This window comes from Cyprinus carpio, chromosome B15, assembly GCF_018340385.1.
Source record: "Cyprinus carpio isolate SPL01 chromosome B15, ASM1834038v1, whole genome shotgun sequence".
NCBI classification, from domain to species: domain Eukaryota; kingdom Metazoa; phylum Chordata; class Actinopteri; order Cypriniformes; family Cyprinidae; genus Cyprinus; species Cyprinus carpio.
Genome location: NC_056611.1, coordinates 9,110,338 through 9,136,114, shown reverse-complemented (window position 1 = coordinate 9,136,114; position 25,777 = coordinate 9,110,338). Strand labels below are relative to the sequence as shown.

The following is a 25,777-nucleotide window of genomic DNA, read 5'->3' as shown; positions in this document are numbered from 1 at the left end:
CTGACAAATGACTAAATAATATATATAGATATATTTGACCCTACACTAAAAAAAAAAAAAAAAAAAAAAAAAAAAACAGACACACCTGAATTAATATTTATTGTTTTTATCATTTTTAATTGGTATTTTTATATTAAATTGTAATTATCTCATAAAATTTGTTAAGATAAAACATAGAAACTAAATCTAAACAAAGGATTGTTGCATTGAAGATAACATATTTTGACTTGTGTAACATTTATTTAGTCATAATAAATAATTAGTAAGTGTGTCCAAACGTCTGACCTTCAATATATACGTATTTTTTAAATACAAATGTTGAATATTACTTTTGTAAGCAAAATGTTTAGGTGTATCTCCTAGTTTCAAACAACTGTACTGGTGTCTTTCACATTAACAAAACCACAAGTCTGAGCACACTATCCACAGGTTGCTACTTAACAGAATCTGGCTCTCGTCATCTGCCATGAAGTGCCAAACCACTTTTGCTGTATCAAACGCTGCTGTTTTACCCCCACCTCCTGATTGAGGTCTAACTAGCGTGACTGAAACGGCTCAAATGTGGAAAAATCTCTGTGAAAAGGTGGTCAGGCATGACCACGAGAAGGGTCGAGAAGAGGGGACTAATTTGTTCTTAAACCATGGAGATTTTGACCAAACTGCCTATTCCTGATGAGAAAAAAGAAAGGAAATGGCACAGTGCTGACTTTATAAACCCAGTTTGCTTAATTCAGAAGGAAAAAAAATGTCTTTGAAGTGTTCAGAAATTTAAAATTTGAGTTTAACCTTCCTGTTATAGGCAAAAGACTGAATGTTTACTGAAGCACTTTGCATGCATTGTTTTCGCAGAATTTTCTCAATCACACAAGCTGCGAACACTGAGGTAAGTTAGGTGGAGCATGAAATTACACCCTGACACCTGTAGTCACCGCTGTCATGGCAACAGGTGGCGTGGAGATTAGCAAAGATCGGCTGCATCAGGGTTCATTTAGAGGGTTCACCAGATTTTAACATGAATCAGTTCATGCACAAGCACGCATAAATATGTGATGAACCACTCACAAAGAGAGATCCAAAAACACAGGTGTACGATTTGCCCTTCAGATTAGTGTGATGCTAACACTGTACCACATACTGTGCTCTGAGACACGGGATATGGAATATAATCAGATCAAACAGGTGTTTGTACATGAGATACTTATATGATTAGTAATTGTCATGGGTCATAAATACACAATATTTCATGTCTATATGGAAACTGCATTGTGAAAATGTTGCGTGCTACACTGAAAATATTCATGATTTGGTTAACATTTATATTTTATATAAGACTGATTTTTTTAATAGTATTTCTGAAGAACTATTATCAATTAATTTATGTTAAGCTTTGTTTAAATTAATTTGTTTAAAAGTTTTCTTCAGTGTCCGTAGATATTGCTTACTGCTGTAAATGTAGGTAAAAATCAATTTGAATTGTCCTTACAAACTATTTTACTTACATAATTTAATCTCAAAAAGGAATTCAAAAAGTGCAAAAAAGTAGCATGGACCTTTTAATGTGGATTTTACCCATTGACATTTGGGTAATAAACTAAATGAAACGGAACTAAACTAAACACAAAATTAAGCAAAGCAAAAAAAAAACAAAAACAAAACAAAAACATTAGATGAAAAGCTAAACTAAAAAAAAAAAAAAAAAAAAAAAAAAACAGTTAACGAAACTAAACTAAACACAGAGTGAAGCAAAACAAAAAACAAACACAAAACAAAACAAAAACATTAGATGAAAAACTAAACTAAAAAACTTGTTTACGAAACGAAACTAAACACAAGATTTAGCAAAACAACAACAAAAAAATAATCAAAAAACAAAACAAAAACATTAGATGAAAAACTAAACTAAAAAAAAGTTAACGAAACTAAACACAAAATTAAGCAAAACACAAAATAAAAACATTAGATGAAAAACTAAACTAAAAAAATAGTTAACGAAACTAAACTAAACACAGAATGAAGCAAAATACAAAACAAAACAAAACAAAAAACAAAACAAAACCATTAAATGAAAAACTTAAATTAAATACATAGCTAGGTTAAAGTGCTAAAATTTCCCAAAATAGACTTAAATAAATCTAAATAGAAATATTAAAACACCCACACACACACACACAAAATAATAAAATAACAAAAAAACAAAAGCACACATCCAAAATTAAAACTTCTAATACAATTATAAATACTATAATAGCATATAAAAAAATACTGATTGGTGCACATACATTAAAATAACTAAATATAATTCTTCCTTGTGTCCATTTAGTGAAAACAGCAATCAAACAAACAAATAAATTAAATCAATACGTACATAAATACTGTTACAAGGCTGAAATAGGGAAAAGGATCAAGTAGACATAATTGTATAGGACATTACGGCATTCTAACACTGTACTGACCTGTGGAGCAGTCGTGGCCGGTCCAGTTGGGGTCACAGTTACAGGTGTTGGTATCAGCCAAAAAGGTCCCATGTCCAGAGCACTGCTCCATACAGGAAGCACGTGGACTCTCACATCCAGGACCTCCCCAACCTACAAAACAATGGCACTCTCCGCGTACACAGACACCTCTCCCTGAGCAGGTCGGGTCCAGGCAGTCCACTGCAAAATAGAAAACACATAAAGCAGGTATTAACTGACTCATTTTCACATCAAAAGATAATTCAGAAGCAGAATTCAAATTAAAAATACACCAGCGAAGCCATTTCCCATCAGACCAAACTCATCATCAAAGACAAGCGCACTAGATCAAACTTGAACAGATGCATGTATTCACATTAAACTGCTATAACTCAGTGTCCCCTGCTGTTCCTTTTCCTTTCAAAGTATGACTCAAGCCTTAGTCATCCATCCCAGGCCAAAAGAAAAAAAAAAAAAAAAGACGGCGACTCTAGATGTAGTGGAGAGTGTGCCACATGCCCAGCCACGTCTGAGGAGGCCTGACACTTCCAAAAACCCTGAGAGAACCAGGATTTACAAACGGTCAAATTAAATGGCCACATTCGCTGTCGTGCAGTAAACTGGCAGGTGGGAAGAGTGTTGCTCGTTCTCTCTCTCTCTCTGACTCCTCCAGCTGCTGGTAATGAGATTTCCTCCCAGCGCCGGGAAGGGAAAAGACTGGCGCGGTCGGAGCATGTTCTGCTAAATTGAAAAGCGATGCTGGATGTGGTCCCCCCACTTACTGTGAACCCAAAACCAAGCGTGACAGAATGCAAACAAGAACACCTTCAATGGCCCATGGGCAAAAAGCTTCCTGTACCCACGTTACTCTTAAATTCATTTCTAATCCTCGATGAAGAATGTACTATGGATCAGTCACCTCAGACAAATATTCTGAAGATGGAGGTTAGCAAAATAAAGTAAAAACTGATTAGAATGAAAATAAAAAAATTTGACTACAAATGTGATGCATGTGAAAAAGGATATTTCAGGAAAAAATTTACCATGCAGACCTGAACAATTCCTTTTAAATTCCTGTTTAAACTTGAATTGATGTAGCAAACAGAATGCAAGTAGACAGCAATTTGAATGCAAGTAAAATGAAAATAAACTGAAATTCAATGGAACAGATATAGCTGTTAATTTAACTCGAAAACCTATGTTTGTCAAGATTTTTTAAGTCTATTTTTGATGTACTGGGAATACACTAAGAATGTATATTAAAGTAAATACAGTGATTCATTAACCTCAAAGCATTATTACTCCAGTCTTCAGTGTCACATGATCCTTCATGAAGATTTTTTTATTATTATCCAGTTAGCTCTTGTTACATTATAGTCCTCCACGTCCGCTCCGTTCTCAAAACTCTGGCAATTTGATAATACCTAGAATATCAAAGTTAACTGTGGGTGGCAGATCCTTCTCCTATTTAGCGCCCAAACTCTGGAATAACCTACCTAACATTGTTCGGGAGGCAGACACACTCTTGCAGTTTAAATCTAGATTAAAGACCCATCCCTTTAACCTGGCTTACACATAACATAGTAATACACTTCTAATATCCAAATCCGTTAAAGGATTTTTAGGCTGCATTAATTAGGTAAACCGGAACCAGGATAACTTCCCATAACACCTGATGTACTTGCTACATCGTTAGAAGAATGGCATCTACGCTCATATTAGTCTGTTTTCTCTCTTATTCCGAGGTCACCGTAGCCACCAGATCCAGTCTGTATCCAAGTCAGAGGGTCTCTGCAGTCACCCGGATCCAGTACGTATCCAGCCCAGATGGTGGATCAGCACCTAGAAAGGACCTCTACAGCCCTGAAAGACAGCGGAGACCAGGACTAGAGCCCCAGAGACAGATACCCCTGTGAAGACCTTGTCTCAGACGACCACCGGGACAAGACCACAGGAAACAGATGATTTTTTGCTGCACAATCTGACTTTGCTGAAGCCTGGAATTGAACTGCTGGTTTCATCTGGTCAGAGAGAGAACTGGCCCCCCAACTGAGCCTGGTTTTCTCCCAAGGTTTTTTTTCTCCATTCTCCCACTGATGGAGTTTTGGTTCCTTGCCGCTGTCGCCTCTGGCTTGCTTAGTTGGGGACACTTCATTTACAGCGATATCGTTGACTTGATTGTAAATGATTGCACAGATAAGATTTAAACTGAACTGAGCTGCATGATGACATCACTGAATTCAATGATGAACTGCCTTTAACTGTCATTTTGCATTATTGACACACTGTTTTCCTAATTAATGTTGTTCAGTTGCTTTGACGCAATCTTTTTTGTTTAAAGCGCTATATAAATAAAGATCCTTATTGAAAAAAAAAAAAACTAATAAAATAATGAAACCGTTAAATATATATATATATATTTTTAAGTTTAAAAGAACAGCATTGACATGAAATTTTTCACATTTTTGTAACATGTTCTTAAAAAAATTAAAAATAAAAATACTGACTCCAAACTTTTGAACAGTAGTGCATATCTATTGGAAAACGAAGGCATGAACCAAGAATGTGCCCTCACAGATGGCTAACATGAGGCCAGCTGGGACATGATGGGAAAGGAGGGATGGGGTCGCTACATTGCCGACTTCCTTTACCGTGACACAAATGGGTGGAGAGGCCGTTCCTATAGATAAGCAGGAGTTCAGGTCTCTTAGCAGATGGTTTGGGCACAAGGCACAGAGATCATAGGCTAAATGACAAGAGCCTCTCTCCTGGCAATTAATCATCACCGCCTGAAGGTCGCGGCGAAGAAAGGTAGAACCGTTAAAGGGCCAGTGTCGGCATTCTCTTCCTCGAACGGCCGACGGTGAGACCCGAAATAGAATTGCCGGGGGTCAGAGCAGACAGAACATACCATTTGTCAAAATCGCCTAGATCATTTTTCATCTTGAAATGAGAGCCTTCAAAAACTGCCAAACACAATGGCTACTTTAATCTTATCTCTTCAAGCCTCGGTCGCCCCTCTCGTTGGGCCGCTGTAGTTCAGACTTCTCCAAGCAAATTCAACTTATTGGATCTTGACACAAAAGAATTTGTTCATCTCCTAATGGATTGCTTTGGACCTTCAGAAGTATCCATAATGCATGTAAAGGAGTGGGGAGAGTTTCTAGGCGTAACGAGATGAGTCAGATACTTATGGGCCCGCTACAAACTCGAAGGTCATGTACGCCCACCTTAAATATTCAGAAGGGTACATATGCATACTAAAAAAAATCCAAGAAGGGCCTCTTTCTCCATTTCTGTGCAATTTGGATTTTTTTTCTTTATAAAAGGGGCAACGGCTTCAAAAATAGCAGAGACATCCTTACAACAAAAGTATTATGGTGAAGTTACACATATAATGGCTAAAAGTTTATTTATTTGCCCAACTTTAGGAATAAAAAAAAAAAATTAAATTGCACTACTGCTCAAAAGTTTGGAATAATTACAAATATTTTTGAATGTTTTGAAAAAAGTCACCAAGGCAGCATTTATGATTAAAAAAATATAGTAAAACTGCAATATTGTGAGATGTTATAATTTAAAATAACTTCAAAATAAGTCTTCAGTGTTACATGACCCATCTGAATTAATCAAAATCATGATATGCTGATTTTTTTTTTTTTTATTAAAAAAATAAATAAAATATTGTTATCTATGTTGAAAACAGGTTAATATTTTGTGGAAATTTTAATACACCACTATGGAAAGGTTTAGGATAAGTCAGATTTAAAAAAATATAAGAAAAAAGTAATACTTTTATTCAGCAAGCACACACTAATTTATCAAAAGTGACAGTAAACACATTTATAATGTTATAAAAGATTTCTATTTCAAATCATGCTGTTTTTTAACTTTCTATTCATCAAAGAATCCTGAAAAAATATATCACGGTTTCCACAAAAATATTAAGCAACAAATACAAAAAACAGAAATGTTCATCATCAAATCAGCATATTAGAACGATTTCTGAAGGATCATGTGACACTGATAACTGTCACAATGATGCTGGAAATTTAGCTTTGACATTACAGGGATAAATCAATTTTTTTTAAATGTATCAAATTAGAAACAGTTCTTTTAAATGTTTTTCTTTTTAGCTTTGGTGAGCACAAGAGACTTCTTTCAAAAACCTTTAAAAATCTTATATGTCAAACTTTTTTATCTGTAGTTTAGTGTTTTTCACCACATTTTCTGGTACCTTCTTCGCAGTTCTCCCCTTTGTAGCCGGGATTACAGATGCAAGTTCCCACAATGCATGTGCCATGTCCGCTGCAGGTAATGTCGATGCACTGGTTGGTGGGAACATCACATTCGGATCCTTTCCAACCACTGTGACACATGCAGCGGCCTTTGAGGTACTGACCGTTCCCACTGCAAAGCACTGGACAGGACGCTGGAAAGAGTACACACAAAATGTTAAATTTCTGTCAAATGTAGCATCAAAAAATAAGTTAAAAAAAAACTGCTTGTGCTGGTCTGCTGGACTTATGTCTGTGTAAAAATCAATATGACCACTGCAGCAAAAGTTACAGTGGTAAAAGTGAGTGAGACCATATTGATCTTGAAGTTTTGTGTATGAACAAGGGATTTCTGAAACGTGAATGATCAAGAGACCAGAATACACTACAAACATGCAAACAGGAAAGAGCAACTGAATTCTAATGTGGAAATCGATTTTAAAGTGACAGGGCACAAGAGAAATGGCTGCCAAAAACAAGCTACAGCTGCTGCATAACCATAAACATTTTGATATGTCCAAATGAATATATTTTATTTATGAATCATCGCACTTTTATACATGCACACAAATTTACATGCACACATACATATTTATCATTATAATCACTTATTTAATTACAGTGGTGGCTTATACAGTGGTGAAAACAATGACTACTGTATATTTTTAAGCAAAGGAAAATGTTGAGTGCCAGAGAAAGTGAAACAGAAAAGACTGCAGGGATGAAGGACTGAAAGTAATAAAGAAAGAAATGGAGGTTAATGGAGGAGCAGGCAAACAGAATTCTCACCCCTGCTGCAGTCGGGTCCTCTGAAGCCAGGAAAACAGTGGCAGTTTCCGGCCACACAATCTCCATTTCCAAAACAGTTACTAGGACAGTCATCGATAGAGTCTGCAAAACAACGTCATCAAACAATGCTTGTCAGAAGGATGCACATTCATCAGTACTTCCCTCGCTAGATGCAGTTTATTCTCTTTCCCTAAAGAACTTGGTGTAAAAAAGCAAATTTTTTTGGGGTGTAGGTTACTTTATGTTCTGTTTCAATTTTAAGGGGTCACATACCAAAAAATGTCATTTTCCTTGATATTTCAAAATAGAGTTTTTTTTCAGAGAACTTTCAGAGCTCAAAACTCTATCCCCAGGCCATTTATTGAAATGGAGCAGCTCCAAAATAGAGTCATATAAGTTGTATCATATCATATATTGCTTGTCTTAAAGGTGAAGTGTGACATTTTTCATGTTAAATTACTTTGTACTATGCAGATAAGAAATATAAACACTGATGAGCCTGACAAGTCCGACAAAAACATTGGCTCAACCAATGAGGTGAATTTGAGGCGGGGCTATAGTTTGACCAACCAATAGCAGATTGGGGTGTGTTCAGGGAAGCATCAATATTTTTGCAATTTCATTTTATGCTAATGATGCTTTTGGCACATCAATTCAACTGACATTATAAGAGTAAAAAAATAAAAAAAATAAATAAATGTGCGCATGCTAAGCCTATAAATATAAGCCTATATTTTTGAACAAATCAAGTACAAGAAAATGTATACTCTTTTCATAAATAAGAGAAAATAAAGTGTGGCATTTTCTGTTTGCTATAGCAGGTCTAAGGTGAAGTGGGACTCAAGTGTAGCCACTTGACAAATTTACTTCAGCCTAATGGTGAACTCAGCATAATTAGTGTAGCTGTTTTTGTGAAACAACATTAACATTGACCATCGCGAGTGCATGACACATCCAGTGACACAACTAATGGAAATTCCATCTAACACCCTTTTTTCAGTGAAGCATGCTTAATTTAAATGCAAGGAATGTCAACATGTCAATTACAAGATTTCTGATTTCAAGCAGGTATATATATATATAGATATATATATATAAAAGGGCTTTATTACAGATTGCGGATCTATTAGACACACTCCTGGAGTGAAGAAGTGGTGCTTGATTCTTGGTAGACACATCGTATATTCATACACTGACAGCTCTCAAGAAGCATTTAGATATCTATCTTAAATAAGCAATCTTGTTGAATCATGAATTTAAGACTTTCGCTGATGAATATTAATTAGTTTGCTCATAAATATGCAAAATGGGCCATATAATATATGGATGTAGTGATTAGGTCTGTAATAACTGGAAGTCTAAACTGACATGCATACAATGATATTAGAACATTACAATTGCAAGTTATTTTTCAACATAAAACTCATTATAGAGTGATTTGCAATCATTTTTGATGACCAATTAAAGTCCTCAAATGAACTTGTGACATTTTATTTGATAACTTTATTCCTACATCTGTCGCTATCTGTCCCAGAATTCTGTAGCTCAGTGGATAAATACATGGATCAACTACCAAATGCTAAGCATGAATCACTTTCCGCGACTGATAACAACTGCAACGGAGGCACAAAAAACATTAAAGCAAACAAATCTTTGCCAGATCCTCACTTGTTATAACACACACACAAAAAATGAAATCCTGCTTGAGAACAGCTTCCTCTGTAATAGATAATTTCGCAAAGTGGTTGGGACAAATTAGTCAATGGCGAAACTTAAATGACGATATGCAATTACTATATTTTATGATATGACATTTTTGACACATATGGCAAATCCATGCTCATTTCTGTGCAGCTGAAATCAGACGCAACCTGAATTAAACATGAAATAACGGTGAAAAATATTCCCTCTCTAAGGCTCCCTTCGAATCGCTGGTGCGCCCGGGGCTGAGCTCTCTCGACAAAGATGCTTTTGTGTCGGACAAAGGGCTGGAAATGTGAGCCCGGACACAGCCTTCCCCTTCCTCAAGAGAGTCAATCATCGCAGAGGATGCAACAGACGGGAAGCTGAACGAAAGAAGGGGGGAGAAAAGAAGAAGGGAGGGTGGTAACTAGACTGTGCTGCAGAGAATGTTTTTAAAAGAATTTTAAAGGCACAAGTCTCTTGATGTGAGAGGAAAAGGCTGGCGGATTGGCTATCCCCCTGGTACGCCTGAGCCTATCAAGACTTCGGTAGGGATTTTGATGGCTTCCAGCCTCCATTTCTCAGCAGAGGGCACATACAGGTCTCTATAAAGCCTACTATGAGTGACTGTGCATGTGTAGTATTGTAAGATAAATTAAGTCATTTGCAATTACATCCACAGATGCACTTATACATGAGATGGCTTTTTTGCTTCATATCTGTTTTGAAAGATGCTCTCCTCATGTATCAGTAGAGCCCAATCCATCTCTCGCTGCATCTCTGTCACTCTCACATAAAGCATTTCTGACACTACAACTGATCTGAGTTCAGTACCTGCAGTCCAGACCCTGCACTTCCCTTCTGAACTGTCACATATAATTTCATCTCTAAGCAGTGACTGAGAAGTCCGTGTCCAGTCGTAAATTTGAAAAAGGAGGAGTCCATATTTCTGCATGCGACTAACCCCAAGTATGAACAATAGTAATGATGATAACACATTTAATCTCTTTTACTGATCGGACATTAATTACTCCTCTGTGCTCTTGTATAGCACAAGACTACTGTCCTTGGCTTCAATCTGTGAAAAATATCTAATATTAGAATTGTTGTTGAAGGCCTGTTGGCTCCTCAGAAACCGAGGGACCAGAGCAATCAGCAAGGCACAGCTAGAGATGCATCCTTGATAACTCTGACAACAGAAGACCACATGGCGGGGACAAATGAGACTGTGTCGCACATGGGATGGACACCTTAGCTTTGTAATTAGGAGTCATGAGAATTATGGAGAGGGAGTAGAGAGGCATAAAGAAATAAAAAAAGAGAGAAAACAAAAATAGAGAGTCACAGAGAGAGAAAAAGCCAGAACAATAGAGATATTCAACACTTCAGGTCCCTTATGGACCATGGCATACGTGTACCCAGAGGAAATTTGTATTGCTCAGAGGCTGCACTTATAGCTCCGGAGACTTCATTGAGATGTCAGGTAATGTTTCATTTAAGGATACAGTTTATCTTACCAAAATTCCAAATATAAACCGAGAGTTTTGTTGACATACAGCAAGAATATAGTGCTATAAAATGAAGATGGATTGTATAGTACTAGTAAAGTGGTAAATCTGACATTTAACTGCACGGTTTGAAACTGTCTGGATAAATTTTGGAACTCTACAGATGACACGTGAGATTAAAAGAGTTAAAAGTCTCCTTTTGTTCTCTGTTTAATTTCTCTGCAGTCTAGCAGAGAGAAACAGAAATATTTAAAATATCTCAGTTGTCATTTTTTTTTCTATGGGTAAGGAGGCAGTTTAGTTCTATTCACAAACGCATAAAGGAAGCAGGTGTGCACCATTAGTGTCAAAAACAAATTATGCTTTTTGTTTCCTGAATACTTCCCTGACCATGATTGGTCAGACAAACAGAAAGCCACGCCCCAATCTCATGCCATTGGATGATGCAGTGTTGCAGTGCCGGGCTGGTCACGAACCCAAAACAAATAGAGCAATGTTTTGAAAACGCCTCAGAATCACAGTTTACTAAGGGATTACGTTTAACGGCCTCTGTATATTAAACTAGGATAGCAAAGAATTTTAACACAAAAAAATGGGTTTCAAAAGCTCAAACTTTGTCTTCAGTTTAACATGTAGTGTTTCTGTGCTGAAAACTGGGTTCAGTTTGAAACCCTGCTGAAGGTCGCCATCCATCTGACCTACTTTCTTCTGGTCTTTCTCACCCTCTCTGTCTCTTTTTTTCCTCTTTCTTCACCTCCTCTTTCTGCTTCCCTCTGAGCTCCACAGCTCAGAGTCAAATCAACTCAGGCGTGACTCCTGTTCCAGACCTTCTTTCTCTAAAGCCCACCGTCTTGGCCCTGAACCGCAGGTGGCCAACAAACTCCCAATGGTGGCTGCATCCAAGAGTACCGAACACAGGATAAACAGACTGTCTCCTTCTCTCCTCATCTTCCGCCACTCTTAACCACCATGTCATGTGTCGTTTATATGGTATTGTATTCCATCCTGTGCCGTCTTTCCCCATGACGAGCTGGAACAGCAGAAATGGATGTGTGGCAGACACACTTGCATCGATTGACAGGCTGGCAAACCCCTCCCCCCTCCCGCTGCAGATGGACCATGGCCCAGGAGCGTTTAATTAAAGAGCATGTGAGTACAGCTCCCAGCTGCCACCTCCATGAAAGCTGAAACCTCGCGATGGCCTCAAGATCTGCCCTCCCTCCTGAGGGGCTCGCACTAATCAAAGCCGCTTTCAGGATGCTGAACGGAAAGGACAAAATTGAAAAATCACCTCCATCAGTGATGGCAATGGATGGAACGGCAAAGTCTTTCACATCAAAAAACACACATGAATATGATCAAATAATGACCAATAATATGCATAGGGGAACGTAAGGGTCGTCAATCAGAAGCTTTGAATCAAGGCCACTGTGTTCTATGCAAATAGACAGCAAATTGGAAGCGGGATTTGCTGGGAGGCACTCAAAAAGCAACAAGAGTCTTACGAGCCATCAGTGAAGAACACACGCAGGCATAGTGAAGCACTGCTCATTTCCGCAATCTTTCTTATTCAAATCCACCTTGATTACTCTGTAGAGGTCTAGGCTGGCTGAGATGGCAGTAATATCAGTGATGGCAGGCTCTGACAAGTAGCACAGTGCAGGCGAAAATTTCCTCCGAGTCCTAATTCATATTTGATTCGGGGAAAAAATGTTGGATCATTTTGGCTGAGATTGTCTGTCAAAGCCATTTTAGGTTTAAGATTGTTTAGGCTTGCAATGCCTACATGAATTACCAATGTTATTTTATTTCACAAATTGGCATGTCAATGAAGTGGTGCCAAACCATTTAAGCAAGATTTATTTTGGCCGCAGTCTAAATGACAACCTTTCCTTATATCATCTACAGTATACATATCACAGTAACTTGGGCCCTATTTGCACAATAACTGAATTAAATAGAAACTTGTATGCAATGTAATTTCAACATTTTCTGGCACGATTCAGTGATTTTATCGCCATCGGATTCAAAGGTTGGTTAAGATTGTTTATGTTTGCAATGACTATATGAATAGTGAATGTTGTTTCAGTTTGAAAACTGGCATGTCAATGAAGTGGCGCAAAAATGTCTATGCAACAGTTATTGTGGCTGCAGTGTAAATCATTATCTTTCTTTATCTCGTCTATATCATGGTGACTCAGGCCCTTTTGGGACATGAACCGATATATAGTAAAAAGAAAAATGAGGTAATTTAAACATTTTCAGGGATATAAGGGACAGTTTATTGGCATGTGATGATTTTTTTCTTCCACCACCCATGAAACAAATTCCCATATGAATTACCTACTGTTTTTTGACAAACAAAAAGGTTATGTGGCAATTTCATTTCTGTCTGAATCAATTTCTCCAAGTTTACAAGGAAATTATTTTGAAAATCTTTTCTAGAGGACTACTATTTGACAGCTTGCATGGTAATAAGGAAGATCTATGCTTCGGATAACCATAGAACCACAAATGAAATTACACTGTCACCCCATCCCATTGAAAGGGAATTGGAAGAAAAAGAAAAATCAAGAGATTAGAAACAGTTAAATTTGCCATTATAATGTCAGGTTATGCATAACATCGGATTTCAGCAGCAAAGTTAAAATGTGTCATGTACCATGTGTGAACTTCCATGATCATTAGAAAACATGGCTATTATTACTGAGGCCCAGTGCAAATGTTCTTTTACATATGTCACCTGAGATGCAATTACCATTTGCACTTTTAAAGTTAACCCCGTTGCGTTATTTAAAGCAAAGTTTCCATTTAATGATATACTAACCGATCGCAGTTGTGAGAAAGGACACCTGCTCCGTCTCCTTCCCATCATTGTACACAGCCAAGTGCCAGATGCCAGAATCCATGTACTGTATAAAGCCTGTATCGTGACTGGTGAGTGGCATCAGGCTCCGCTGCTGGGCTGGAAAAGGCGGACCCTCGAGGCCTGGCAACCCTTGCGACAGGAGTCGACGGCCATCCAACAGCTCCACAAAGTCAAACTGGAGACAAGGAGAGACAGACAGACCACAAACAAGCATTAGGAATGACACATGAGCCTCCAGGATCTGATAAGTCCTGCACGTTGGAGCCAACAGGAGCTGGTCTCTAAGGGCAGATTGAGACTGTGCAAAGAGGACTAATGCAAGGTGTGAAAGGACAGCTGCTAACACTGTACCAATTTATGCTAATATATGTACAAATTTGAATCTCACACCTCAAATCTGTATGGGTTATACGTCACCTCTTTAAAAAAAAAAAAAAATACAAAAAAATACTGCATTTCATTATTGCTGATTTTCATTATTTATACTTAGGAGTTAATATTATAGCATTTCAATTTACAAAATATTACAAGCATTTAAAGTAGTAATGAGAATCCAATGTGATCTCATGGATTTTTCTCAGTCTCTTATGCTCACTAAGGACACATTTATTTGATAAAAACAGTAAAAAAAAACAGTAATATTGTGAAACATTACATTTTAAAATAACTATTCTATTTTTATATTTTTCTTAATATGCTGTTAATTCTTGTGATGGCAAAGCTCAATTTTCAGATGCCATTACAACAGTTTTCAGAGTCATGTGACTCTTCAGAAAGCATTTTAATATGCTGATTTGGTGCTCAAGAAACAGTATTATTATCAATGCTAAAAACAGTTGTGCTGCTTAATATTTTTGTTGAAACCAATTTTTTTAGGATTCTGTTGAACAGAAAGCTCAAGAGAACAACATTTATTTGAATTAAATTTTGCAACAAGTATAAATGTCTTTACTGTCACTTTTAAACAAATTTAATGTACCCTTGCTCAATAAAAGCATTCATTTCTTATTTTAAAAATATATAAATCAATGAATAAATAAATATGAATGAATAAATAAACTAATAATCTTGACCCCAAACTTACACGGCTGAGTACATAAAATATAATTTGGTATGACATATCACCGGGGCATTCTTATTTGACATTTTTGCATAAGCCAAATGACAAATCAAGCAATACCACTGAATTTAATGGAACACTGAAATCTGAAATCCAATCATATACAATTAACCTTACCATAGCCACATGTGTTATTAAGAAACACACTTGTAAAATCAATCTATTCACACAAAAATGATGGAAAAAAAAATAAATAAATCTCTCTTATTGGTCAGCTTGGATGAATTAAAAGAGTCTATCAACCAAGGTCTTGGAGTAATTTCCAGTGACACAATACTACTGCACATATGAACCAAATCAATACAGGGAGGCTGAGATGCTCTGTGTTCGATACTGAAATTAAGTGTCTGTTTACGTCAAAGTCTTTGAGATGAGTCTTTGAGACGATATGCCACAAAATGAAATGAAATCTTGGGGGAATATGCTACGTCTATAAACAAATAAATGTGAGGGACAAATAAACAAAAGTGGATCCTTCATATTTGATTCAATTAAAAAAACGTCCTCAAACCTTGTGAGGAAATAGGAATAAGGCTATTTGGTTGATGTGTGAACATTTCAATAGTAAAATACTTTCCCAGTCTAATATGCAGACATATTACATAGTAACACTAGTTTAACCAAACTTTGTCTGGTTAATGGAAGAGGGAATGTTTAGGAAACATGTTCGTCATATAAGTCCATCTAGTTCCACAGAAATTATGCAATTTAGGTTTCAAAATTCAAAAACGTCAACAATTAGCGTTTAGCATTTAGCATGCATGCTCTATGTAGAAAAACTGTTTTGCCTGAATAGTCTCAGGATTTTTTCTCATCTCTTTCTACTTTCATTCTCATTAAAATACAATAAACATCAACATTTGGATTAAAAGACAGAACAAACATTGTTTAAATATTATCTGAATGGACTTATCTGACCCACCTGTGTATGTGACGGAGGTAGGCCTCTCCTCCCGTAGATCCCAACCAAGGCATCTTTACTGAGGGACACATTGAATTTGAGGTACATGGGGTGGTCGATAAAGACCTGTGACCTCCAGAAGATTCCAGGAGGGATCAGCTGGGCGACTTTGCGGCCCACGTCTATCTCGCCCATGTCTATGAAGCTGTCCTCCGGGAAAAAGCCATCTAGTTTACCTGTGGAAAATGATATCTATCAGTCAGCTCGACGCCTCATAAATCTACCATATGGTGCGAGCAGAGGGTCAGTGTACCGGGTGAATGACCCTCTTGCTGATTTTCCATCACATCAGGAAAAAATAACCACACTGAACATATAGAGCTTTCCTAAGCTGAAACTTTACAGGCACAAAAATTAAACGTGTGAGAGATGTATATCGTATGTTTTTATTTTTTTCTTACATTACTTTGTAAACAACTGCAATAGTAATTTGTATATGGTTACATTTTTGTTCATCATCAAACCTTCATTAAACACAGAAAGTCTATTCATGATTACAAATAATTTTGTGTTTTCAAGATTGTTTTGATTTGGAAATTGACAGCCTCACTTTATAAAATATCAGCTGTTTATATATTTGTTTTATTTTTTGTACTATCAATTATTTACTCATCAGAATATTTCTGAGGCAGTGCGTCTCTTGTGTGCTCAGAGAAAACGCCCCTGCACCTAATGCTGATGTGCCCTCCTCATTGGACCCTTAGGAAATGGCAACATCTGCTCGCTCAGGTGGATTGGCCAATTTCCGCAGTGATGGCGACAAAAGCAGACATCCTTGCAAAGAGAGCCCAGAGGAATCTCAGGCAGCTTTCGCGTCGGGCTACACGCACTGCAGCAGATGGCAGTTTCCTCAAAAGTCAATCATTTGCAGCGTGCTATATCTGGAGAGACAGGACACGCTTTCCCGCCTTCCAATTTACCGCCTCCACATAAAGCATTACCACATCAGGCGCAATTACACATGTTGTGAAAATTCAGTTATGGCGCATATTTTGTCATTGGCCGAACTTTTACGAAATCTGTCAAAAAACATGACTGGACAAAAAACAAAAAAGCAAAACAATTCTATTTTGCATTTTAAATGTTTTTTTTTTATTATTATTATTATTTATTTTATTTTTTTATTTTTATTTTTAAGTATTATGACCAACTACACATACATACATAAATACACACATATATATACATATATATGTACACACACACACACACACACACACACACACACACACACACACACACACACACACACACATATATATATATATATATATATATATATATACATTGCATTGCTTTTAATTTATAATGATTTCATGTAAAGTAAATATAAAAAATAATAAATATTGCATTACAGCAAAGGCATGAGATTCATTGATCAATTACGAATGATTGGATTTTTTGGAAAGTACAATTTTAAACATCTGAACAAATCAAGTTAAAGAGAAATTAGGGAGGAAATACTGAATCAATTTATTTATTTATTTATTTTGCTGAGTAAATTATGATTTCCATAGTGCAAGGCAAAACAGAAACATCCAGTTGAGTTGGCAAATGCATGAATTTAAACAAGGTCTCACTGACACTTTCCAGATAACATGTTTATGGGTAATTGAACTGATTACTAGAAGGTGCAAGATGGTCAGAAAACCTCTCCGGTACAGTGTTTATTTAAGTTAATGCCAGGGATGTACAGCACAGTGACACCGGATTGATTTGCTGTGTTCCTGATGACAATGTTACTCTGACAGTCAGAATTAAAAAGCCCGGCCTATCGATTTCCCCTCAGCCGCAGATGTCACTCAAGCAGAGGCACCGTCGCAGCCTCCGTGTTTGTGGTTTCGCTCGCTCCCTCTCTGCCAGCTGCTAAATGAAAAAAGACGTCTTGGCGACTCATCTATATGGTAATGGTCTGATCTCCCACCTTTTGTCTGAGGCCTGTGGCAAATCAAATGCCTAAATACGGGTTGTGCTCATGGAAAAAGTGAACTTTTCCTACTGTACGAACTTCCATCTCCATGACCGTGAGGGTTAGTGTCTGCTTTCATCTGCTGCCAGGAAAACTCATGTCCAGTCTTGGAGATGAAAGGAAATCATGGCTTTCTGGATGGGGCAAGTTCTAATCTGCCTTGAGCCCCTGGATACTCAATCCCTAAAGCTGTGCCATTCGTTCTTCCAGGAACAAATAATACCCTTCCCATTTTCCCTGCAACTTTCACTGGATTGTAATGCAGATCTCATGGCAAGCAACTGAGACTGGTCACAGCATGGAGCTGGCTGACAAATAATCCTGGATCTTGAAGTCTTTGAAAATCAAAAATAAGACGTCATAATACTGGCCAGCACTGAGCGAAATTAGCGGGAGATGAGTTCATGCGAATCTGGCAGGAAATTAGCTTGAAATGTTGGAATGTGTTGTCGGATATGAGATGACTGAAGGGCATGAGTTCAAACACTTGGCCAAAATAAAAAAGGCTTAAGGTTAATCAAAACTGGAAGAAGTTCTTTTTTTCCCAACCAAACTTGTCGAGCTGCTGTCTTTTCACATCAAGGCTACTACTTATCTGCACCCTAATAAGGATCACTCTTTGACAAATCTCAAAAAAAAAAAAATGAAACGGCATTCAAAATCCATTTATCTGAGCAAAACAGAATATTCAACATGAAAATGTAGAGAAGAACTTGGGAACTGACTGGACCATGTAAACTGGACATTCCATACTAGAATAAAGCCAAATCTGAGTGTGAATAACATACACAATACCACTGGAAACAAGGAACTAAACGCAATTGAAAATTGCTTGGACATACCGTCATCTTTGCTTCCTCGATCCGGAAACTCTAGACCTGTGTTGCCTAAAGGCGGCAAGCCCAGATCTGTGGGCAGATGTAGGCCACTCGTGTTGTCCTCCGTCAGCTGATATATCTGTCTCTGCATTGGCTGCAAATGCCAGTTGAGTCCGAAGAGGTGCATGGCTGCGGAGAAAGAGCAGCGGCAGATGGTAAATTTACGTGTGTTGGAGCAGTGATTAGTGAGCATGTGCCTTGGTGTACATTATTGTAATCAAATTAGATTCACTAAGGAATACTATAGACACTGCATCAGAATGAATGAATGCTTGGGGCAATTAAACCAAGGCTGTATTGAAAACAAATGTGTTTTGACTTGATTCAACTTTGGCAGTTTAAGAGCACCAAGAGAACCACAACCCATTGCAGCTTAATATGGAAATATAACGTCATGGCTGTTGGATTTTACAATGGAAATTCCCTCTTATCAATGAGATTTTCTAACTTAGTGTTGTTGAAAGAAGTCTCTTATGTTCTCCCAAGGTAGCATTTATTTGGTCAAACACAGTAGTGAGATATAGTGTTTATTAACATATTATTACATTTTGATTTATTCCTGTGATGGCACAGCTGAACTTTCAGCATCATTACTCCAGTCTACAGTTTTACATGATCTATGATCATTCTAATATGCTGATTTGGTGCTTAAGAAACATTTCTTATTATTATCATCAATGGTGAAACCCGTTTTTTGATATATTTGCATAAACAGTCATACACTACCATTAAAAAATTTGGAAAATATTTGAAAAATAAGAAATTAATACTTTTATTCACACTGAGAATAATAAGAACCATTATTAATGATTAGTATAACAACTAATAATAATTAAGCTCTGAATCAGCATAATGTATTACAATGAATTCTGTGACTAAAGACTGGAGTAATGACTGCTAAAAATTTAGCATTGCCACCACAGGGATATATTACTTTATATTCAAACTGAAAAAAAAAGAGGTCATTTTAAAATTATTTTAAATTGCAAAAATATTTCAAAATATTACATAAGTGCATACAAGACTTTAGATTAGGGAACACAAAAACACAAATTCACTATTAACTAAAACTTTTCCCTCAATAAACCTCAATAGTAGTTATGTTTCGGTTTAGGTTAAACTTTTGACCAGTAGAGTATGCACATTTCTTTAAGTCACTGTGAAAACAACAGAGGTTCCCCCCACCCTTGGAGAAAAAAAATGTTGTATAACCCATAGAGAAAAGCCAGAGCCCACAGGGCAACTTTTCTTTTCATCCCCATTAGCTTACTAACACCCCCCGTGGCTAAAGAGACAAGGAAATGATCAAGTCAGCAAGAACACAACAAGAGGTAGGGATGAATGCATGAGCAGTACCAGAAGACACAGCGATATTTCACAAGGTCAACAAAAGAAGCAACCATTGGGATGAACTCTGGTGGCGCAGTGAACAGGGAAGGAGGGGCCAGGCATGATGGATCACCAGGACGAGAATGGTCAGGACCAGCTTAGCCAGGCAAAACCTTGTCCTGGAAGTCTTCAGTCAGCAGATAAAATCCCAACAAAAGGCCTTGGAGCCATATTTCTTGCACAGAATAGATGTTCTAAGCACAGGATGTAAATAACCCAAAATTTAATTAAGATTGTGATGCTACAGTAGAATATAGGCTGCATATCAATAAAAAAAAAAGTATTTACTTTACCGGTAATTGGAAAGTACACCCTTTTGAGTATGCAGAAAGACAGTATTATTGGGATTCACTGACATATCATTGTGTGACGGAAATGTTATGCCCCTTACCAAACTGTGATGCCATGTGTCCCATCGCGACAAGACAAAAACAATAATTACTGATTATAATGACTTATACTGTTCTTTTACGCATTGCATTGCATATCGCGCTGCGTAAACATAAAACATGTCTGCTTTTGTGATCAGAGAAATGACAAACAACAAGCGCTACTCTACACTTCTCAAAACTCGCGTTTGAATCATCAGTGGCAAATTCTTTAAATATTTAAATGTACTTACAGGCTGTGAATCAGAAGCGCCAGACTGTCCTTGCAGAGTTGGAACTGCCCCACTTTATAAAAACAGACATCAGCATTGTAGGCTACTCTCACAAGAAACAGTCCTTGTCCTCCATAAAATGCGCTGCACACATCTGAATATTTGGGTTGAACTGTTCCAGAACAGTGTTGTAAATACAACTTAACCACTGATTTCAAGTTGTGTCCTCTTTTGGAAGACCAAACAAAGGAGTTTCGCTTTCACAACTAAACACACAGCATCTCCACAACATGGCGGCGGCGGCAACAGCAAGAATAAAAGTTACGCCTTTCTTTTCGTGAACATTTGGGTGGTGTTATGCAAATCTTCCCACATCGTGATGTAGACATGTGGGGGCATGTTAGAATGAGCCGTTTTAGTTAGGAGTGGTTGACTCTTAACTTTTATAAAGAATATCTCTTTGGATTTGAGACTTTAGTCTTTGCAACTTTACAGATCTTCTTTATGCACTAAGAGCTTGTAACACTCCAAAGAGAACGGAAAATTTGAAATTGCACCATATAACCCCTTTAAAGTTAAAAAGTGGAGAAGAAAATCAAAAATAGTACAGCATCCAGGCACTTCTGGCATACTAATATCAAAACACCACGATTAGGGATGAGATATTCTTACTATAGTACTGATAGTATGCATATTGGGATGCATCCACAGTATGTAAGACAACGGCAGTCGACACAAACTATGGTGGACTATGGCGATGTCGGAGTCGATAAAACAAATGATCTCAAGCCTTGTCTCTTTCCCATGCTCCACTTCTCTCCCTACGTGAGTTCCCGTTTCTCCTTCGTAAGTACAGAGCTGGTTTCAAATTGCACAAGTGGCTTTCTCTGCCACACTCTCTTGACAACCTGTAGTGACAATTCAGGGCTAAAATTACTTTTCCGCTCCACTCAATATCTCAGAGGTGACAATGTATTTGTTTTGTGTAGCGGCAAATATCTTGTCTCAATCAGGGTGAGAAAATGTCTAAATGAATGATTTATTCTTCTGTCAAAGAAACATATAGCTGGAATAATTTCCAGACTCTCACTCAATCTTGATTTTTGGGTGACAGAACACTAAAATTGCTCAGCAGATTTGTAGATTAAATAAAACCAAAACAAAAAAACAAGGAATAAACTTATTGGTTCTTACAAGACACAAAGACAATGCTCATAACCTACATAAATTAAGTAACAATGACTATAATATTCCTTGTAGGTATATAAAGTGCTGATTTAAACACCTTAAAAATCCAAGTCCAATCAGATGAATCTGGAAATGTCTGGCACTGGACTCCAGACTGGCACAAAACAATTCATGTATTCATTATTTATCATCTTAAAAATCATAAACTTTTTCATGCAATTTCATGGTGTTGAGTGTTGTTGTAGGTTGTTGAAGGATCTTTTATTTCAAAATAAAACCATACAGTACATACAGTATGTAAATAACTAGAAATCAGAAAAAGTAGAAGTGGTGGAGGTACAGTCAACTAAAATTATTCAGACACCTTCAACATTTCTCATATTATCACAGTTTATTTGCTGTAGTTTAAAAAATGGTAATAAAATATGACAATAACTCAGAGTTAAAATGTATCAGAACAAATTCATCTTGATAATGTCAGATAACTTTGATAGAAAGGTATGCAATGAATTAGGTTGAATAGCTGACAGCTGTCATTTATTAAATTTAAGTATACAATTAGATAATACCAATTTAGGTCAACCAAATACCAAGCAATGCTTAATTTTGTTCAGTTTGTGGTGTAAAAAGGTTGCATTAGCAATTAAAGAAAAAAAAAACCTTTAGCAAACCATGGTCAGGTCAAAGTGTCTGAATAATTTTTGACCCCAAATTGTTTATCAATTTTAATGATAGTCCACTGTATGAAAACTTTTAGGGTATAATGCTGTGTCCTGCACCCACTAGTAAAAAAAAATGTCAAAAAATATATCTGGTATCTGAATCATTTTTGGTTTGACTTTACTTAGCTCATCAGGGTTGTGTGTGTGTGGGGTGGGTGGGTGGTTGGGGTACACCAGGTTCATCTTTAATAATTAGACTAAGAGAGCAATGCCTTACTGAGTAACGGCTAATTGATTGGAGTGGTGTTTACGGAGGGAAAGATGTGCCTGAATTCATTTTCAAAGAAAAACAAAGAGCTTTGTCTAATTGCTTCATTGGGCCTTTGGTTGGATACTCTTTGTCCTGCTTTACATGTTGTAAAATCAATGATCCTTAAGATTCTGCAAAGATGTGCTTGCCCTAGCTTAACCAGAAGCATCAAATTGGCAGTTTTAAAAGCCAAGCGCACAGCTCACAGCTCACAGACTGCGAATCAAACTAGTCGTGACAAATGGAGAGTTCTGCCTCACACCCCTTTGCATGTTTGGCCATTAATTAAAGCCATATTATGTGGTAACCACCCCACATTTACTAAATGGTGAAAATGTGGCCTGAAAAATGATAAAGCCTTTGACAGGCATTGCCACGACGGATGAGAGTGGCCATCCTCCGGCTTACTCAATCAATAGCCATTTGGAAAATTGCAGCCCGTGCATTTTGTTGATTGCATTCCGACAGATTCGGGCATTCCTGAAGAAAGGTCTGAATGTTGCCGTTACTTTTGCAAGAGAGCATTTGTGGAGGTGATAAAAAGTTGTGGCTGTCTTGAGACAATATAAATGCAAACGATTGGGCGCCTCCGCCCCCGTCAGTACCGCTGGAATTGACTATGTCAAAGGCGGACAGACATGCTATGAGACAGATGGCTTGGTTTGTCATCACCCAAGATCGAGTAAGGCATTCCTTTAGAGCTCGCTCTCTTTTTCTGCTGCACATTGGTTGATTTGTGGCTCTGCGGAAGGAAGCTGAGAGTGCAGACTGTGCGCATGAGCAGTGGGGGTGGACAATCGAATCAAAGGCATCATGGGTCTAGGTGTCATTCCAAACGTCCAAGTAATTGCTCCTTCAAGGGGCCCATCTTCCATCTGGACTCCTTTGCAACTTCTCCTGTCTAGCTCTGATGTAAAATACCTCACACATTTCCCGGTTACCCCCCACTACCAAACCTCATTATGATTTATGTCCGAGCTGTCCCGGTATCTATGATTTCCAGAGTGCGTTGGGAAGAGTCCAGCTTATGAAATATGTTTCTCAGGCTAGCCCAAACTCTTCCATCATCTAAACTCACTCTCTCTCTCTCTCTCTCTCTCTCTCAGCTGGCAGCCAGGCTCCCTGAGCAAGGAGCAAAGCACGGACAGGTGGAAGTGGACTAAGCTGGGTGTTTTTTAATGAGGGTCCCGCTGGAACGGCAAGTGGAAAGACCCCACGACCTGGTGAGAGTAAAACGGCAGCTGTGTTGAAATGCAGGTCTGGACGCACACAACGTCCCTGCAATCTCTACTTTGGCAGGCCACTTTGGCAGATCCGTGCAAGCCAATTAAGAAAGCAGAAAGCTTGAACAAACTACTGCTTCAGTCTGAGAGGAACACAAGCTCATTACTGTTCCACTTCTGTGTTTTAAACCTTTGCAACACCTCCTGAGAAACAGACAACAACAAAAGACACCATCTATCCCACATTTACCTCTAACAAAAAACAGCTTTATCCCAGGACAAAAAAAGAGGACAATGCTGGGATCTGGGGGCAGAGTAGTCACGGGTTGAGAAATGCCATTTCTTGCTCATCCATCATAGAATGGACAGGGCACATTAGCAAGCATATGGTTAATTAATTCCCCTTAGACACTTGAATGGATGAGCGTTGAACACGGCAGCTCTCAGTCCTCTCATTAGCAGTCTAATTACCCCTCCTGCAAGGATCTTGGTGCGCAAGATCTTTGGCACTTTTTGGGCAGCCATCTCATATTCGACTATGGAATCTTACCAAGAAACTTATCTGAAGACAGAAAGGCCAATGTGAAGATGCCAGTCACCACTTTGGCTTATTGAAGCGAGACAAACAAGATGACAGGTTTGAGCAGTGCCCTTGTCTTACACATGGTCAAAGTAGGTATTTGGAAAGTTTACATTTATTATAACGAAAGGTTGTTGAGGGATAGCACTTCATTCAATGAAGAGTTTGTTCTTGACTGAAGAAAATGTGTCTTTTTATAGCTTATCTTTAAGGTTACTAACTTGCTTACTTTCTTTGAGCACATATGGATTTTAAGCCCTTAAAAAAACACAAGTAGGTGTCAAATCAATCTGCAGACACACCAGTAAGACCTTGGAGAGCACTCTTGAGTGTTAAGTTTCCCCAGTCATGAGTGCCTCATCTTTTCACCAAAACTCCCAGTGGAGCCTCCTCCTTTCTATGTGCCTTTTTCTGGTCTCACTTCAAGTTCAGACTGATGACTATAAACGAGAGGCAGCGAAATGCACATCATCAGCAAGTTAGTAGATCAAAAAGTCGTAAGTCATTTTTCAGTTTCACACTGAAGCTTAGAGGAATCTATCAGGAGTGAATAATATCTCTACACTGGTAAAAGTGCGTATAAAGTATGGCCACAGAGAATGAACTTTTCCAAAATGTCTTGATAAAACAGCTTCGTCTGGGAACTTGACAATTTACAAGGTGGTTTCTGTCCACCATGATTCAACACTAATTGCAAAGAAAGTTCCCCTGGGGCAACCTGGTGCTACGTGCTCAAGGGTACCATGGTGACCGAGCAGGATGATGACCTAACTTCTAAGTCTTCCACCTTTAGGTTAAAGCAAGTCTCCTCATTATAATTTAGGCTACTCACAAACTACGCATATAAAAGTCCTATAAACACTACCAGTCCTTTCAACACCAGAACATTAATCCCTTGGCAATCCAACACAGTGGACTGCCAAAAATACATTTAGCAGAAGGTAAAACTAAAAATGCATTAGGCTGATTGTAATAATGAAGAAACAAATAGACAGAAAACAAAAGAGTGGCGCTTCAAAGTCAATCGACAGTTAGAGTGAGTGTCTTGTGGCTATGACTGAGGTTGCATGTTGGGCGGTACAATGAGGGCCCAGCACGTTTGGAAATGAACACAGAGGGAAGCTGATGACCTTCAGATGCCGAGGACATAATGACCTTCTTAATGAGCATGCCACCACTGAGAAAATGGCACACCACTCCCAATTCTGCAATCTCACTCCTTTCAAGGAAGCAGTTCTTGCAAACTCCACAGAAAAAGAATAGGGGGGAAATGGCAAAACTATGCAGCAAGTCAAAAACATCTGTCAGGAGGTTTAA

At 37.9% G+C, this 25,777-nt stretch overlaps 1 protein-coding gene across 12 annotated transcripts in view; it reads right to left on the bottom strand.

Moving 5' to 3' along the window:
* LOC109064829 (teneurin-4) overlaps nt 1-25,777 on the bottom strand; it is a 208,012-nt gene that overhangs the window by 74,088 nt on the left and 108,147 nt on the right. For all 12 annotated transcript variants that reach the window (XM_042739124.1, XM_042739127.1, XM_042739122.1 and 9 more), the window contains 6 exons: nt 18,472-18,636; nt 15,622-15,836; nt 13,538-13,754; nt 7,520-7,621; nt 6,691-6,885; nt 2,454-2,654 (listed from right to left, as the gene is read on the bottom strand). In XM_042739124.1, the coding sequence (XP_042595058.1) occupies nt 2,454-2,654; nt 6,691-6,885; nt 7,520-7,621; nt 13,538-13,754; nt 15,622-15,836; nt 18,472-18,636 (1,095 nt within the window). The remainder of the gene's footprint in view (nt 1-2,453; nt 2,655-6,690; nt 6,886-7,519; nt 7,622-13,537; nt 13,755-15,621; nt 15,837-18,471; nt 18,637-25,777) is intronic.